This window comes from Seriola dumerili, unplaced genomic scaffold (assembly GCF_002260705.1).
Source record: "Seriola dumerili isolate Sdu_G_001 unplaced genomic scaffold, Sdu_1.0 BDQW01000331.1, whole genome shotgun sequence".
Classification (NCBI taxonomy): Eukaryota; Metazoa; Chordata; class Actinopteri; order Carangiformes; family Carangidae; genus Seriola; species Seriola dumerili.
The window spans coordinates 11,324,876-11,343,255 of record NW_019174586.1 but is presented as its reverse complement, the minus strand read 5'-3'; the positions used below and the strand labels follow the sequence as shown (position 1 = coordinate 11,343,255).

The 18,380-nt window shown below is 41.3% G+C and overlaps 1 protein-coding gene across 1 annotated transcript; it reads left to right on the top strand.

Moving 5' to 3' along the window:
* The first annotated feature begins 9,643 nt into the window (after window positions 1-9,643).
* On the top strand, window positions 9,644-11,249 carry LOC111232741 (transcription factor LBX1-like). Its single transcript, XM_022760380.1, has 2 exons — window positions 9,644-9,968; window positions 10,735-11,249. The coding sequence occupies exons 1-2, from the start codon at window positions 9,644-9,646 to the stop codon at window positions 11,196-11,198; spliced, it is 789 nt and encodes a 262-aa protein (XP_022616101.1). The 3' UTR covers window positions 11,199-11,249.
* Window positions 11,250-18,380: the final 7,131 nt, after the last annotated feature.

The following is an 18,380-nucleotide window of genomic DNA, read 5'->3' as shown; positions in this document are numbered from 1 at the left end:
TAGTGAACATACACAGGACATGTTGTGTTCAACTGTGTCAGAAAAGTGTGTCGTCTGAATTCAGACGTGCTTGTCCGCTGAAGGGACAGTGCCTGTGTAAAGAAGCAGGAAAGCAGATGATGCTTAACTTTAAAACCTCCGTACTTAACAGTTATAACCAGTAAAGTAACAAACACTTAATACATTATTTATAACACACTGGAATGTAGTTGTAAGGACATATAAAGACATTTTTAAGTGTCCTTCAATGTATTTGTCAAAAACTTGAACACATGAACGCCTCATCCTGCGAGGCGTTCATAACTGGTTAATTAATGATTGACAAAATAATATAAAAAAGATATGAAGTAATACGAAATATGATTTATTTGCTATATTCATACTTATTTTATTACACTATTCATTATTAAATAATGAATATAAATAAACTCTGACTGGACTGGACATTCACTGAGGTCACAAGATGTAGCTGAAAGCTCTGGAAGAAATCTGGTAAGGGGAACTGGATTTTTATCATTATTATCATTCCTGTGTGAGTGACCTGTGCAGGTGTATATTGTGTGTTATAACGGACTGTAAGGATTCATTTGTCTGTGTAATAATACACAGCTACAACAGTAAAAACATTCAATACACAATGGCTGCGTTACCTTAAGAAAAGCCGGCAGATCGTCAGAGAGAGTCGGGAAAACTATTGCTCTCTGCTTCATTTACTGTGAGACACTGGAAAATAGCACAAAGCATTTTTACAATATGAAACTGAGACATCAAACATAATAAATAAATGACATGTATCCATCTCCTGACTCACTCTACCTACTGAGTTTTATTAAAAATGCTCCTCGTCTAATCTTTAAATCCTGGACGTTTCCCCACCACAGTCCTGGCCTCTAATAGAGCGCAGGTAAATTATACACAGCGCTTTCACCTTTAACCTCAGCTTTTAAATAGAAGATAATACAAACTCAATCAGCTCGTGCCCCCATGGGGATTATTCAACTTTCATCTGAGACAAAAAAAATAAAAAATGAGGAGGCGATGACCACATTCACATCTATAATGTACTGTGGTGATGACCTCATATCCTGATTAAAGGCCAAATAAGATTATATGCGTCTTAATATCTGCTAACAGCTACACCACAGGCTTCAGCAGTAAATACTACACAGTGAGGTTTTCTAGGCCATTGTTCATAATGATCATTTTGTATTTAAAGCTGCCCTCCTCCAGTGTTTCGTGCCCGTGTTTAGTGTCTTTAAATCAAAACCAAGATAAGATATTGATACGCATCAGGGTTCAGTCCGATAAAGGATCGCTGGCGAGCACGTTCAGGTTTCCTCTGACACTTTGTTGTGGTTGGAACAGTCGAAAACAGAACCTCCGCTCCGGGTGACATCACAATATTAATGGGATTTTAAGTAAAAGCACTCCTTGTGTTCTTCGCTTGACCCAATTAAGCATCATAAGTCTTGAGTGTGTAGCACATATGTGCCGTTGTAACGTGTTGTGTGTGTGTGTGTGTGTGTGTGTGTGTGTATTCACCTTTTTCGTGGAATTGCTGAACTTGCCAAAACCGTGACGTTCAGGAACACGAGATAAAAAAAACTAAAAAAACGTACGCCTCTGCAAAGTTCTGCCTCTCAGCCCTGGATATGTACTTATCCTAAATATTGTTTGACCTTCCCAGTGCCCGGCTATTACTCTCCTGTGAGCCCCCCCCAGTCACCCCTCCGGGGCCCCCCCCCCCCCCCTCCTCTCCTTCTTTTTCCACAGATGGATTTTTTGTTGCATTAATCCCACAGATCAGGTGGGTTTTGTCAACGTGTTAAACTTTAATACTTTGGGTCATTTATCTTTACGGCCAAACCCGGGGTCTGTCAGCAACCAGACGAGCTATTTCCTCATTTGGTTTGGGAGCAAAGTGGCGCAGGAGAGAGCAAAGGAGGAGGAGGAGAAGGGGGTGGTGGTGGTGATGGAGTTCTTGGAGGGGGGGGGGGGGGGGGGGGGTCTGCTCACCATCTAATGAAATCCTGATGTGAGGAGGGAGAGGAACTTGGTGGAGGGGTAGAGGGAGGGAGGGAGGGAGGGAGGGGGGGGGGGGGGGGGGTGATCTTGGAGGTCAAGGCGCCACACCATCCCCAGAAAAGGACGGCCCTCCAGAGAGGTGGCTTCACTTACTCTTTTTTTTCTTGTTGTTGTTGCTTGTTTCAAGGAGCAACTCGGGCTTGTAAAGAGCAGTCGACGATGTGCCCCTCATTTCCCCCTTTGGGCGCCGCATCAGGGACTCACCGGGCGCCCAAGTGGACAAGGATAGAATTGCAAGTGATTAATTTGTTGAAAGCTCCCCTGGAACGTGGTGTGCTCACACAAGCATTTGTCTTCATTTGCCAAGATATGTACAGTGACATGAGAAGATGGGCCCTAGGAGCCCTGAATGGAGTCCATGTTTTTTTTTTTCTTTTTTCTCTAATCTTGGAAAACAGTTCAAGCTTTAAAAAAAAAAAAAAAAAAAAGTCTCACAGTCGCTCGTGTCGACATGTTGTTGGAAAAACACATTTTCTTGCTTCATTTAACGGTTGAAACTGTGGAACTAATGGACAAATGATGAGAGTCATAATGCTGCTACATTCGCTTTTGTTGCCCGTGCAGAAGAAGCAAGCGAGAAGTCAGAGCTATAACTCACTGCTGTAATTGCAACATATAAAGACAAGTCCAGACAATTAAACAGTTTATCAAATGAGCGCGCAGAGCGGGTTTAATTCCACCATTAGTGTCGGCTGCTGTGTGTACAGGTGCGTCTATAACATAACGAGAACATGCAACAAGCCACAAGCTTTAACGTGAGTGAGATTTGTTGCACTTGGAGCCGGATAACCAGATTCGTCTGCATATTATCAGTCTGGTTTGGGAGTTTTTTGTGTGACAGAAGTGCGAGTTTGACCATTTGACAACTGCGAAAGGTTTCAAGCAGATTTGAGGCCAAATAAAAACTAAAAAGCATCTCTGATATCCACAGAGATCTGCCGATATTCAAAACAAACAAACAGAATATCAGAGCATCAGGCTGAGGTCTAATGAGGTGAAGTAGGGCCGTTACGTCATGGAGGACGACTCTAAGTCATCGTAGCTTTTATCTTTTGCAGAATAGACTGTCCTTACAACTAGGTGATTCAATCTGAACTGATTTTTGTTTAAAACATCAACGTTTTTTGATGACGACCGACGGCGAACTGCAGTTTGTATTTGCTTCTACATCAAAGGTTGTAACTCCCCTCCGAGCTCTGGCCTGTTGAGTCTTCACGTTGTGGTCATTCCTGATCACAGAGCAGCTCAGCAGCAGACTCCCATCATCACCTATAAATAGATCAGGGCCACGTGCACAGTGTGTGTGTGTGTGTGTGTGTGTGTGTGTGTGTGTGTGTGTGTGTGTGTGTGTGTGTTGACAATATGCTGAATTGCTGAAAAAGGCTGGTCAGTGACTTTAATCTCATACTGCAATTTTGAATTAATCCCTCTAAAAACAGATGGTAATTATGGTGAGTCATTGATCTTTTCCCCGATGCTGTAATGTTTAATATTTTATATTTGTAAAATTTGAGTTTTAAAAAATCATGTGTTTGAATTGTTGACAATGACATTTTTTGATTTGTACCTGAAGGTCTTTACTAATGTTTGCAGGTGTAACTCAATGTGGTGTTTACCCTTTAATATAAACACATCACATGAGGTTAAAACAAACCCACAAATCCAATCTTTTTTTTTCCAATCTTAATGTGGTATTATCTTTACTACCAATAATAATAATAATAATATAATTAGTTTGGTGTCATTGGTCATATTAATTGCTTTTTTTTTTTTTTTTTGGTGAGGTTGAGTTGGCTTTGGGCCACAAACACACACACACACACACACACACGCACACACACATCAACAATATAAATCTACTGTCTGGTATCAGGTTCCATGCTGTGCACCTCCAGTCAGCGGACTAATTACATAGTAATGAGGCTAATCAAGAGTCAAACAGGAGAAACATTCAGCCTTGATGCTGTAATCCTGATTTAAGCCTCCATGTATCCTTCTTTATGGTCTTAAATGGGCCCCAGTGGGCCATTAGGGAGGATCGAGGACGACCACAGTCCAGTCTCAGGAGAGAGAGAGAGAGAGAGAGTGTGGAGTGTGTGTGTGTGTGTGTGTGAGAGAGGTCTGCAGTACAGTTTTGTATTGAGACGTGTCAGGGCTTGGAAGGTCGCTGCTGCTATTTATTTGGGAATCTCTCTGCAGACCTGCTGGGAATCCTTATGGTTCAGTGTACATTAGACAGAGGAGACACAGTCAGTGGGTGATGGTAGAGCAACACTACGGCGCACACTGCAGAAACTCAGTTCATTCACTTCCTTCAGTTAAGAGCGAAACAGTTGTGAAGTTCACGGTCGACACGTGGACTCTGATCTAACAGCATCCCGGCGTGGATACAAGAAATGTCAGTATTTACTATGCTGACGTAACAGGAAATGCAACGAGGTGTGTGCCGACAGATGCAAGTCAAACTGTGGAAGGTTACTCACAATTTTTAAAATCAGCAATTCCTTACTTTAATTCTTTTATTTCTTAACTTTTTTTTTTTTTCTTTTGCAGTTGTGAGTAAATGTACAGCAGTTTTCTGCTGTTACACTGTGGAATACAAGTGTCCATCAACACCACACTCAAGAAAAACAAGTGCAGGATCCATGCTGACAGTCGTTGCCATTCATGTTGTGATGTCTTATAGTTAAAGGAAGTTAGAATGAGAGTATGCTGAGGTTACCACACTTTTATTTTATATTTGAATAATCGTTTCAGACACTTTTCAAGCAAAAATGGCAACAAAAAAAATCCCTGGTTTCACCTTCTCTAATGTGCATTTGCTTTTCTTTTCTCATTTAGTGAAAATCTTTAAATACTTTTAAATGCTTGATAATGAAAATAGTAGTTGTATATAATGTGGATAATGGATGTTGTATATAATTTGTACAAAACGCACAGATAAAGCAGGAGGAGCAGGAGCTGCTCTACTGGCTGCAGCAGGTAAATCACCTCTGAGGACTCTGCTGGATTTAATGTCTGATTCTAATCACAGAGCAACATCTTCATCTCCTCACAAATCCAGCCGACACCAGCTGATGGCCACTGAAACCAGAGCACACTGAGGCTGATGAGGATAGTGGTGATGATGATGATGATGATGTCATGGAAAGCCTCGGCCAATGAGAAATCAGCGCGTGGACTACGCATCACCTCCAAACGGAGAGTGAAGCTGCTGGGGAGATGAACACCTGTGCGTCTCAGGCCGATGGAGCGACGTCAAACTGTAACGGTGCGTTCGAGGACAGCTTGGAGAGAACATTCTCCGCGGGTGACACGAGTGTCAACACCGACGCCCTAGTAATTTGATATCCGGCTGATAATACGCGCGGGGATTCACACACAGACACCGGGGCAGGTGGGATGAGTCGGATGAAGGATGATGTGAAGGATGCCGTGCCCTCGACATTACGCACGGAAAATACACAACTATCAAATGTGTATATCTACTCTTTATCAATTTTGTTTTATATTCTTAACAAATGGTCTCTCAATAATTCCACATATTCTTATTCTTTTTTTAAATTTTATTTATAGGCATTTATCATTTGAAATAATATTATTTAGATTGTTTTCTCCATTTACGTTTTCATCAAAAGATAATGGTGCTGCTGCTGCTGCAAAATAATTTAAAAGAGGAACACACTGTCCAACACGGAGGCCCAGGTAATTTGGGCTCAGACGTGCTTGTGCTGTGGTGCCTCATCAACACACACACAAACACACACAAACACACACACACACACACCTTCATCAAGCCCTTTGAGTGAGCCACACAGTGTGTTTTACAGTGGAAACAGGCCGGTTAAGAATGGAAACAAACACACCCACAGCGCCCTGAGCAGCCTTCTCCTGTATCATGTTATACTGAGAGGCGTTTACAGCTGTTTTGTTTCATAATACAGGACGACACGCTGCGCGGTGAGAGCTGCCACTTTACAACAGCAGTGGAACCTGCACGGCCTCAACAGATGAGCCTAAATGATATTTAATAAATCATTTATTTTTGAAGGGATAAAAATCATATCATTCCAGAACCAATAACCACACGAATATCTGAAGGGCGGAAAATATCTGTGATACTCTCATTTAATAGTGACCATATTCATATTTATGTGTCACAAATAAAATGAGTTATTTCTACTATATTTCTACAGATATTTAGTCAATCTCTACTTTCTATTGTGAGGTGATGGTGACCTTATGAGGGTGTTTTATTTCCTTATAATTTGCTGTTATGTATTTCTGAACTGTGGTGGAACTTTTGTATTTAATATTATTTTAACTCAGCTTTTATTCCTGAGGGGAATTTTATTTTGGACACAAATAATAGACGGAAGAACGTGCAACTTTGAAGCTTCTGTGCTTTATTCCATGAACCAATCGAAATCGAAAAAATACATTAAATAGTTTTTCTTTTCTGTCTTTTTTGTCTGTGCAGAGCTGCGTGTCTCTCTCATGCAGAGCGGTGACAGGCGGTAACGCGTTACAGCGCTGTAACTAATTACATTTTAAGGATTATTATTGCAGTTGTTGCATTTGTCGTCACCCTCTCTGACTCTCCGGCGGAGGCTTGAAACATTCCCTGATATTCGCTCCGGAACGCTGTGATTTAATTTGGTGATTAATGACAGAAAGACTGACCTTTACCGGGTGGGCGGGTTTTTTATTTATTTTCATTGCTTTGATTTTTATCGAGCTTACAGGATGACACGAACCGCGCACGTCTGGCCCCTTCCTGATTATTTAAAGGAGAGCAGTGAGATTTAAAAGTGAGAGAGAATGAACTGGAGAAGATGCGCTTGATCCTCGCAAAGAAAAAAAAACAAAACAACCTCTAATAATATTCTCTTAAAGTGACTCAGTGAGACGCACTACTTTTTCTTTTTTTTTTTTTTTTTTGGAGTGAGGAGCCCGGTGCTGATAGGAGCTAAAAGCGAAGCGAATCCTCCAATTAAATCCCCTCAAGAACTGATGATTGATGATGTCAGCTGCTCTGCTTCTAATTAACGTTCAAATTTAGAAAAATAAATAAATAAAAGGTTTCGGACCAGCTTCACTTCAGACCAAGGGCCGTTGTTTTGGGGGGGTGGGGAGGGGGGGCCTTGAAGCACATTTGAGGGTTAATAATCTACAGCAGCGCGGGTCGTGGGGGTCCGCAGAGCTCAGTGCAGGTTTATCCTCCACAAGATCAGATCTATAAAATAACCAGTGAAATAAAAATCAGAAGAAAGGTTTCCTCTTTCTCATAACGTCCTCATAGAAGAACAAAGTGCTCTGGTCTAAACTCAACTCTGCTATTTCTGTAAAATAAAAGCTTTAAAAATATATATATAAATATATATTTTAATAATTCCATTTCTTGTGCAAAAAAATAAAAAAAATAAAAAATCATGGCATGCTGCAGTCTGCATGCGCCCTTTAAATTCTGAACCTCATTTCAAGTGTAAAAAACGTCAAAGTAAATCAGAATCACTGTGATATTAATAAGCACTCAGACCAGCCTGGGTTCTCGGCTACCTGCACTTTGTTCCTGTCCAAATCCCCAAACTAAATTTACTCTCACAAACTCCTGCTCGTTATGGAGAAATATATATTCAAAGCAGCCACAGAGGGTGGACCTCCAAGGCGGCTAATAGAATTTCCTGCTGTTTTATAACTCTGTCCCTAAACCAATGTCACCATATGCTCCTGTTGGCACAAGAATCTCCGCAGTGGCTTCCTGGGCGGCAGGTTTCATCCAAATGGGTCAGAATAATCTGATTGTATTTTTTTTTTTTTTAAATGATGCATTTTTTCCGCCTGCGTTTGTTTTATTCAACCTCTGGCAGCAGCTGGCAGGTAGATTATAATTCAGCTGCTGAAATATTTATTTTGGTGAATTTATCGCGAGAAGCTTTTGTTCCATTTTGTGTAAAGAAATGTCCATTTGCTGCTGGTTTTATTATTCAAAGTGGTGACATTTTAATCCCAGGTATTTTACACAGTGTTGTCATACAACAAATATTTATCAGCTTCCTTTATATATATTTTTTTCTTTATAGATGCAAACTGCATATTTCGTTCTGCCTTCAGCTCGTGTCTAACCTCTACAAAGCATTAAAACGAATAGCGTGCCCAAGTGACCACAACAGCCAAACGTGTTAAATTTCACGAGTCTTAAATGAAAACAAGTTGTGTTTCCTCTAAACAAACGTACCTGCTGCTCTCCTCGGTGTCCGACTCGCTCCCGGTTTCTCTCTCTCTCTCTCTCTTTCTCTCTCTCTCTCTCTACATCCTAAACCTCTTTCAGTAAAACTCACACTCTCCGTCCTCAGACTCTGAGCCACCGCTCGGCGTCACCTTTGTTAGACGCCTGTTTCACGCTCCTGCATTAAATTACACTGTAACTCGTGGGCTTCACCTGCAGGGTCATGTAGACGCACGGATAATTTATCAAGGGAAGAGAAAAGAACAACGGCGTGAACAAAAAAACTCAACAAGCACCACAAACTAATTCAGATTGTTCTTTCCTCTGGATTTCTGCTTTCAAAATATATATATATTTTAAATATTGCTTTAGTTCCAGAAATGATTTTTAAAAGTCATTCTCTACGCATATAATCAAGTTGTAGCCTTATATATATATGTATATATATATATATATACATATATATATACATATATGTATATATATGCATGCATGTGTATATATATGGCAGAAATCCGTCACCTGTCGTGTTTGTTTATTTGTAGGAAAATATTTTGATAGTCTTCAGAATCAGGTCCGTAAATGTTCTCATTGTGTCTATTTCTAAGAGTCCAGTCAAACATAGTGTCTATTGCGCACATTACGCATAACGCTCTATGCGTAATTACGCACCAAAATGGGAATCACTGCTGGAGACCATTGTTGGCTCGGTGTTCTCCTCACAACTTTCCCATAATGCAAAGATGCTGGCGGCAGTATTTTAATGGCCATCAACTCTCCCTTTCTAGAGGAACAGACCAGCAGAGGGAAACAGATGCATAAACATTTCGGGGCATCTTTCTCCTCGGCAGCAACAGACTCCTCCTATTCCCCACGTCCAATTAGTTATTATGGTCCGGCCCTTTAAGACGCAGCAGCGGGTCAGCAAGTAGTGTAGTGTTTCTCTAATTGAACTTCGCCCAATCAACAATAACTCGTTAGCAGTCGCTTTCTTTTTCTTGCTGCTTGAGACAGCTTTTTTTCCCCTTGCAGGGATTCACCCCCCTCCAGTCTGTTACTTCCTAAAGATCTACATGGAGCTTGGCAGAGGACCTGCGAATCTCTGAGGGGAATACAGTCCGGCTGCCTTTGCAACTACGCCCGAAGCATGGTTATTTTGGAGGAAAGCTCTCAGGCGAACTAAGTTGCGACATTCGGCTTTAAAGTGTCAAAAAATAGAGGAGGACTCCGAAGGCGCCGAGCACCAGAGGAAACACTTGTGGACGCTTTAAACGACCATTTGAATGAAATAATCAACTTTCGTGGAAGCAGCGATTCTTCGGGACTGCGATGACCTCCAGTAAAGACATGAAGGCAGGTTCTGTGTTGCAGTCCGGCGGCGAGGAGAGGAGACGGGCTCCCTTGGACCAGCTGCCGCCGCCGGCCAACTCCAACAAGCCTTTAACGCCGTTCAGCATTGAGGATATCCTTAACAAACCCTCGGTGAAGAAGACGGTGGCCAGTATCTGTCCGCCGAGAGTGCTGGAGAAAGTCACGGGCTCTAACTCGGCGAGGAACGGGATCACCACTCCCTCCTCGCCGCTGTGCGCGCTGGAGGAGTTGGCCAGCAAAACGTTTAAGGGTCTGGAAGTCAGCGTTATCCAGGCAGCGGAAGGTAAAGACTGGCTTTTTTGTATTTGTAGGTCAAATCTAAATTTCCGGAGGGACAGTTTAACTTTAAAACAGTGATCAGACTCTCAGCTGAAATCACAGACAGCTGGGTTTGTTTTGACTTTTAGTGTGGACACGTTAAGGACAGCTCTATGGGAATGTGTACAAAACACAAACTAATGCATACTAATACGACATTTACACACTGAAATGTCCATGCATGTGATCTATAAACTGCTAAAACTGGCTAATATACTGGCTACTACAGCAGCTCACATGCTGTCAAAGAGTCAATCAGCCATTATGGCCAACTGCCTGTAGTGTCATGCTGAATACAAACGGGCAGATCAACTTAAATGACACATGGATATTGTGTATTTGTGATCCATTGCAAAACTAATGGAGCTAACAATCCAAATGTTTGGTTCCTTTCTTGTTTAATTAATAATATGGTAGAAAACTCAGCAGTGGGATGAATTATGAGCTCAGCTGGATCCAGCAGGAGCTCCCGACCCGGCCAACTTCTTAAAAGTTGCTGTTTAAATCGAGTGGGAGAAATTGAACGTTTTGTTTTAAGGAAAAAGACAGAGCCGAGCCTGTGAACCGAGGACAGGCCTGTTGTGTTCTGCAGTGCCCTCTGTTGCTGCTGTAGTTTGTGTGTGTATGTGCATGTGGTTGTGGTGGTGTGGTGGGGGGGGTGGTGGGGTGGGCGGACGTGGCCCTTGCGGCTGTTTCATTCCTCTGTGTTTTCCTCTCCCAACCCTCCCAAGGTCGCGAGCATCTAAACGCCTTCGGACAGAGGCAGACGTCGAAAAAGAGGAGAAAGTCGCGGACGGCCTTCACGAATCACCAGATCTACGAGCTGGAGAAGAGGTTTCTGTACCAGAAGTACCTTTCTCCGGCCGACCGAGACCAGATCGCGCAGCAGCTGGGGCTCTCCAACGCGCAGGTCATCACCTGGTTCCAGAACCGCAGGGCCAAACTCAAGCGGGACCTGGAGGAGATGAAAGCGGACGTGGAGTCGCTAAAGAAAATCACCCCACAGACCCTGCAGAAGCTCGTCAGCATGGAAAACATTGACGATGCCCAGGGTGGGGGGCCCGAGGCCAGATCGCCCAGTATCTCCCCGACCTCGCAAGGACACCGGGCCTTCCCACAGTCCCCCTCCTCATCCAGAGACCAAACCACGGATGAGTTCTCGGAGGACGACGAGGAAATCGAGGTGGACGATTGACAGTCAGGGGGCCTGTGATTTTCATAAGCAACAACAAAAAAAGAATATTAAAAAAAAAGGGGGCATTTTTTCTTCCCAAACTTTTGCACGGATATTGACAAAAAGGAGAATATACACATATATAAACATTTCAGGAAAGTTTTTTTTTCTCCTCCTCCTCCTTTTTTTTTTCCTCCTTCATTTTAATTTATTAATCGGACTGTTAAAACCTTCCAGGTCTGTCTTTAAGTCTCACCACAATATCTGAGGAATATCTTTCAGACAGAACTACCTAACTGTTATGGTACAGGAAGACTGAAAATTGTGTAAACATTTTAATATTTCACCTTCTTTTTTTTTTGAGGGGTGTGTGTGGAAAGTTGTGCAATTATTATTATTTTATTTTTTTGTTTGCAATTTATTCGCATTCTTCTGTTTAAGGAATCGGATCTGCCAAATATTTAAATTAACCCCCTCCACCCCTTTGTTTTTTTTCCATGCACAGTCCATCCCATCTTAAGTTGTAATACTTTTTTTTTTTTTTGTCCTGAGCGAAACGTGTTTCTGCAAAGCATGCAGGCCTGTTCGCAGCGCAGAGGAGGCATCACTATTAGTACCGACTGCAAAACTTTCACACGCTCTGAGTTCTGTATATAGATCAAACATCCTATGCGATAATTTTATTGTAACATTCTATTTAATCAGCATCTATGTAAATAAAGGTTATATGATATTTCAAGAAGCTTCCTGCGCGGTTGGATTTGTGATGGTTCATAAAGTTATTAGAAGGAGTTGGAAAATTAAAAATCTGAGGGATGACGCAGAAATGTGTCCTTATAGGAACATTATGATTAGACCATAAGAAATGTGATTTTAAAGGGAAGTTAATATATTTTAAAGTAAAAAAAACAAAACAAAACAAAACATAGAAAGCCACATGTGCTCTTAAATCCCTAAAGGAATATTAGAAGAGGTGTAAGGTGACCTGTAACATCAATCCTGAGCACCACGGGCGCTCTATGGGAATGCTGGATGATTAAATAGTCACATTAATGATCTATAGGATTATTATAAGAATATAATAAGATATAGATTTGTCCTTAGAGATTAAGGAAATACATGAAATATTCACCCTAAAAATCTGCCCTGCTTGGTAAAAATGGGCGCTTTTGAATAATTGACCTCTGCTTTCAGCCCTCAAGTGCCATGACTTCAATTAGCAGCCGTCCACCGCCTTTATTCCCATTCTTTCGCCCGGCTTTGAATACATCTTGTCACAAGAAGGTCCCGGTCTGGCTGCGGTGTTAGGAGAAGCTTTGCCTCCGCCCCTGCGCCATATGTTTTCTTGCTCCTTTTTTTTTTTTTTTTTTTCTATGAATCGTCTTTAACACAACTAGTCGACATGATTGATTAGGTTAACCCGCCTTTGCCTTAACATAAAACAGCTTCCACCCAGCCGTGGGCAATAATGGCACGCATCTGCCACTCCTGACTCGGGTTTGTTTGGAGAGAGAGAGAGAGAGAGAGAGAGAAATCTGCCATGAATAGCAAATGGGTTAGTGTGAGGAGCCTAATGAATAAACCTCAATGGGAGGCAGTGGAAATGCGACGTGCTGCTGCTGCTGGCTGACCATTTGCAACAGTTTTGTAACGGGATCAAGAGCTTGGTGTGAGTGTGTGTGAGTGTGTGTGTGTGTGTAAAAGTGTGTGTGTGTGTATCTGAGGGAGGGGAGGATGGTGTTATAGTTATTTTAGTGCTAAAATGTTATTTACCCTAAAAACAATTAAGACTGATGATCACTGGTGTTTAATAGAAACCGGTTTGTAATTTACATTTTTTTTATTTTAATCTTTTTTTGCGCAAATATCGCAACAAATCAGTGTCCCGCTGCGGACTGAGGTCAGTTTATTCTGTGTTTATAGACCTGTAATAATAAATAACCTATTTATTAATTTGAAATAGTTAATTATTCATTAACTGAAGCTGTTGTTGTTATTCGAGAATATAAATCAAGCAATTTAAATTTTCAGCCCCAAGACATTAAAACGTATTTTTAAAAACAGAATAAAAAATTACATTAATTGTATATAGTATATACATTTATTTAATAATTATAATGATAATGATTTTTGGAAGGCAGATCCACACGGTATTAAAACCATTTTGTTGACACGAGTTGCTTAAAGAAAACGCACCGGAAACAAATGGAATTACGCTTGAAAATATATTTAAAAACAGACTGAATATGTAAATGTGAGAGTTGAACCAAAGAGCTTGTTAGGCCTGTTCCTTTTCTTGTGTGTGTTTTTTTTTTTTTTTTTGGTGCGCATAGAGGCAGAGCAGCCTGGCGCTCACAATAGAAGTAATCGGCTGGAATCGTGAGGGTTGAAAAGTCAAGCAGGCCTTTTATTATGGAGCCGCTGTGAAGTGGCAGCAGGAACAACATAGTGGATGGAGCTTTAAATAAAAGTCAGTGGACAGACGGGTTAAGTCCTGAGCGTTAAACCTCCTGATTAAACTGTAACCACTTATTCATTAAAACGAGTATCTCTCTGTCAGACATATATACTGACTTTACAACTAATGAATTGTACTTTATATTCTCATGTGGCGCCACTGTAACACTTTTTATCTCAACAGCATTAATATAATGTTGCTTTAAGGTTCATCTTTTTCTTTTATGTTGAAATTTTAAATTGAAGGATATATGACACATCAAACCACTTTTACTCTGAAAATTCGGTGTATTACTTATTATTATTATTATTAGTAGTAGTAGTATCATTATCAGTAGATGAATAACTTTCAGATTTTCCACATTAAATTACTGGATCAATTTTCAGAGCAATATTTCTGCCCTCTGTTGGATTTTAGGAAATAAACTAAAAGCGCAGCTGATGTAATTCAGAGGTGAATTACACACAAGCCAGGCTCTTTAAAATCACTGCCCCCCCCCCCCTCTGTGTGTGGGGCCACATTCAGATGCACATTTTTATATCTATTATAATGAGAAAAATTAAAGCCCAGAGGTGGCGAGAGAGACTAAATGTATTCTAACCTGAACGCTCCAACAGGAAGCGAAAACCTTCATTTTGGCCTAAAGGTCACAGCTATTGGGGATTTTTTTTTTGCTCTCAACATAAAAGTGCCCTGAAGGAACACGCTCAGGCTTTATAAGGGCGACTGGGGAATAATGCATGTACGTGTGCCTGTGGACCTGTGTGTATGTGCCGCTGCTGCTGCTGCTGCTGCTCGTCATGGAGGTTATTTTATTCTTCATTTAGAAACACTGGCCACAGGGGCCTGATTTAAAACAGCCAAAGGTTCATGTCAACTTCTAGATGTTATCGAGGTTATTAAGGAAATATTAAAATACCTTCCTTGGGAAAATAAGACTTTTAATTTGTCAAAAAACACCCTCCTTTTTGTTTATAGCGTCTTACACACTCATGTCTTATTCCAGGTTATTGACCCTCTGCACTAAAATGGAAAATTGTTGCCTTTGATGAAGTTTAGAAATTGAAAGTCTATTTCTAACCTTTGACCTTTGAGATCCATAAACAACAAACACTGATGTTTGTCTTCATACAGCAGTGGAACAAACTAGATGTTACCTACATGACATTATCCAAACGTCAATAACTCATTCATGTTATTTTGTGTGTGAAACAGTCATTTCTCAGTATGATCTTGAAGAGGCAGCTCAGTAAAGTGTCACTGAAATGTTCTGGCCTCTGCAGCACAGTCCGTTTGGAGAGAGCAGAGACAGAAGAAGATACAAGGCTTGTATACATTATCAGCCCCTGTCAGGTTATCAGAGTCTTTCCTTACACTCTGGACAAGATCTCACATCAAAGCTTTGCCTCCCGTCCTTACAATGTCTGAGGAGCACCAAGTCTGCCACCTAGTGCCGAGGAGGGGGGACTGTCTTTGCGGTCAGTGCAAAACAAGAGTTTTGTAGCGACCGACTGTGGCTGGTGAAATTCTGCAGAAATAAAGAGGTTTAAGTTCCAGATGGACACGAGATTCAGTTGTGTATGAAATCTCGAGTCGAAGACAAGAATCCTCGTTAAGCCTTCACAGTGCAGAGGGCAGTTTATCCACCAGTGTTTTCCATACAGTTTTCTCTGTAAGCCTCTAAAACATGCAATAAAATATCAGCACAGTTAGAGTGTCACATAAACATTTAGAAGATGAGGTGGAATGCCAGTCGGCTTAGCTGCTTTTTCATTTGGTAATGGCAACTATGCTGCTTAAAGGGCCTGAGTACTCCAGTGATTTTACACACGGAGCTCTGTTTACACATCATAAGCAGCAGAGCTACACAGCCCGGGACAAGGGTTGTACGTTGTCTTGTCTTGGCTCTGGAGGGAGCTTTCTAAAGTCCACAGAAACCCCGGACGAGGGTCATCTCCAACTGGGCTTGCATACCATAAATCCATGACCGAAATCCTGCCTGACAAACTGGGAGTATGGAGTTTGAAAGATGTGGGCATTTATCTGGCAGACGGGGTCTGTGAAAGATGCTATTGAGTTGCATTATTGGAAGTGTAGGTTCCAGCATTTTTGGAGCTTGGCTCATACTAGGGCTAAAAGTCAAGATTCTCAGCCTGTGCTGCAACTATTTTAGACCATTAAAAAAATAAAAAATAAAAAATCTGTCTCTTATGAGTCTCTCAACTTTATGGAAATGCACCGAGAAATTGCTAAAGTTCCCCTTAAGTCAACAAAAAACAAATGTTATTTGACCTTCTGAGTGTTAAATGCAGGCTGTCGGTGTTTTAATTAATCTAAATATAACTATAGTGGGCCTTTGAGCAGGGGTTTACTACCTACTGTCCATAGACTATGTAGGTCAAGACAGATCAAGTGATACACAAGTGCCTATAAAAAGTTGAGACAGCTATTGATAGACCTCGTGGTCAAATTGTTTTGTCACCTATGGAAAGTATTCACCCTCCACAGAGGGTCTTCTTTTATATTTTATTACTTTACAACATTGAATCTCAGCAGATGAAATAGTATTTAATATCTAAATACAAACAACTGATTGATTTAAATAAGAAGAATAAAATACAGAATGAACTAGAAGGGCACTCGGTGAGCGTAGATCTCCACCCAGTGTCAAACAGCGTACACCAGACTTCAGAGAAAAAAATCCCAATTCTTTGAAAATGATCTGGATCTGCTCCAAAGTTTTACGGGCTCTTCCGTGGCCCGCGGCCCGTCCCTCCACTGAGTTTGGCGCAAATCGGCTCAGTACATTTGTAATCCCGCTGACAAACCGACACGGGTGAAAACAACCTCGTTGGCGGAGGTGATTTAAGGTGACTTTGCTTGACATATACTACTAATCAGTTGTACAGTTTTTCTAAGTTATCATATCATAAACTGTGATCAACGATCTTAATCCCTGCATCTAGAAGGGTCAGTCGTGAACACAACAACAACATCACTACAAACAAATCTGTGACACATCCACTGAAAACTGCAGTTCAAGGCACTGAACATCGCTGGGATCTCAGTAAGGTGTGTTATAGAAAAAAGGAAAGGATGTGGCACAGCTGTAGAAGAGAGGAGCGCTAGTGAGGGAGGCCACCAAGAGATCTGCATGGACACATAAGGAGCTACACGACTGAGATATGAGACGCACAAACCTGCTGTTGATAAGATTCACCTGTCAAGAGTTTTCCCCGACAGGTGAAGAAACACTTGTGATCTGAAGCTAAGTGTTTGCCACAGGGCGTGTGGGAGACTCCAGTTAAGTAGAAGATGATTCTATGGTCTGATGAGACTACACGTGTTTTTTGGACTGGTAATATTAAGTTTCCTGTAATCACCACTGCAACCGACCTCACAGAGAAACACACCATAAGGAGCCTGGGTGGTGGCAGCAGCATCTTGCTGTGGCAAAGCTTCCCTGCAGCAGACCTGCAAAAAGACCTGAGGACACTGAAGACGAAAACCAGTGCAGAAAAATCCAACAGGAAAAACCTGCTGCAGTCTGCAACCGCACTGCAACATGGGAGATGATTTATTCCAACAAGACAACAACCCCAAACATCAGGCCAAAGCTGGACAGAAATGGCTTCAGAACAACAATGACTGGCCAAGTTAAGAGTCCAGACTTTAAAAATGACTGTTCACTCACAGTCCCCGTGCAACCTGACAGACACTGAGCAGTTTCTTAAAGAGGAATGAGGGGGAAAAAAAAAATGCAGTGTCCAGATGCGTGGAGCTAAAATTGACAAATCCACACGGACTCAGGACTGCAACCACTGCCAGAGGTGCTTCTACTACATATTGACTTTAAGTAGGTTAAAAGATTATGCAATAATATCTTAGTGCTTTATATTTGTGATTCATTCACTCCAACTTTTTTAGAGATTTGTTTCCCTTTAACGTGAAGGTTTTCTTTGGTGATTGGCAGGAAAACTTCTTGTTACATCTGAGACTGAGATAGTAAAAGAAACTGAACAAAGTCTGTGACGAAAAGCAGGAAGTGGCACTGACGTACTTTTATAAAAGAAAAACTAAAAGGTATCAAATATCAAGGTTTTACTCGTGTGTGAATCTTTTGCTTGAATTTTAAGATTTAAAGGGCAAATTCAAGACCACGACATGTTGGAGCAGAGAATGTCAAATGCACAACTTTCATTTTCCTTACGGCACATTTGACACCGTCACAGCCACGAGCCTGTTTCCAGACAAGATAACTAATGTACAGTTTGTATACGCAGCTGGTTGATATTTAACACATATAATTAGTATCTTCTGTTGCTAATAACTGACTGCAGGTCAGCTGTGCAGAGGAAGCCGCTGCATCATTAATAAAACTTTGTGGCTTCACAGGTTATTACCAAAACGATTTAATATTTTTCTGTAAAGTTCATGTAAGACGCAACGTACTGAGGAACTAAAAAACTAAAATGAGTAAAAACTTACTACAGTTTTGTTTATGTTAACGGGACGATCACTCCAACTCCCTCATGTGATACACACACACACACACACACACACACACACACACACACACACACACACACACACACACACACACACACACACACACACACACACACACACACACACACACACCTAGTATTGTTTAGCTCCTCTGTAGATTCTTTATGTGGATTAAAAAAACAAACAAAAAAAAACATGGTACCGTAAGCAAGTGATACAAACTATTATTTTACCCA

Coding starts and splice junctions, on each gene's coding strand:
- LOC111232741 (XM_022760380.1), top strand. CDS start 9,644: ATGACCTCCAGTAAAGACATGAAGGCAGGTTCTGTGTTGCAGTCCGGC. Junction 9,969..10,734: donor CGTTATCCAGGCAGCGGAAG/GTAAAGACTGGC, acceptor AACCCTCCCAAG/GTCGCGAGCATCTAAACGCC.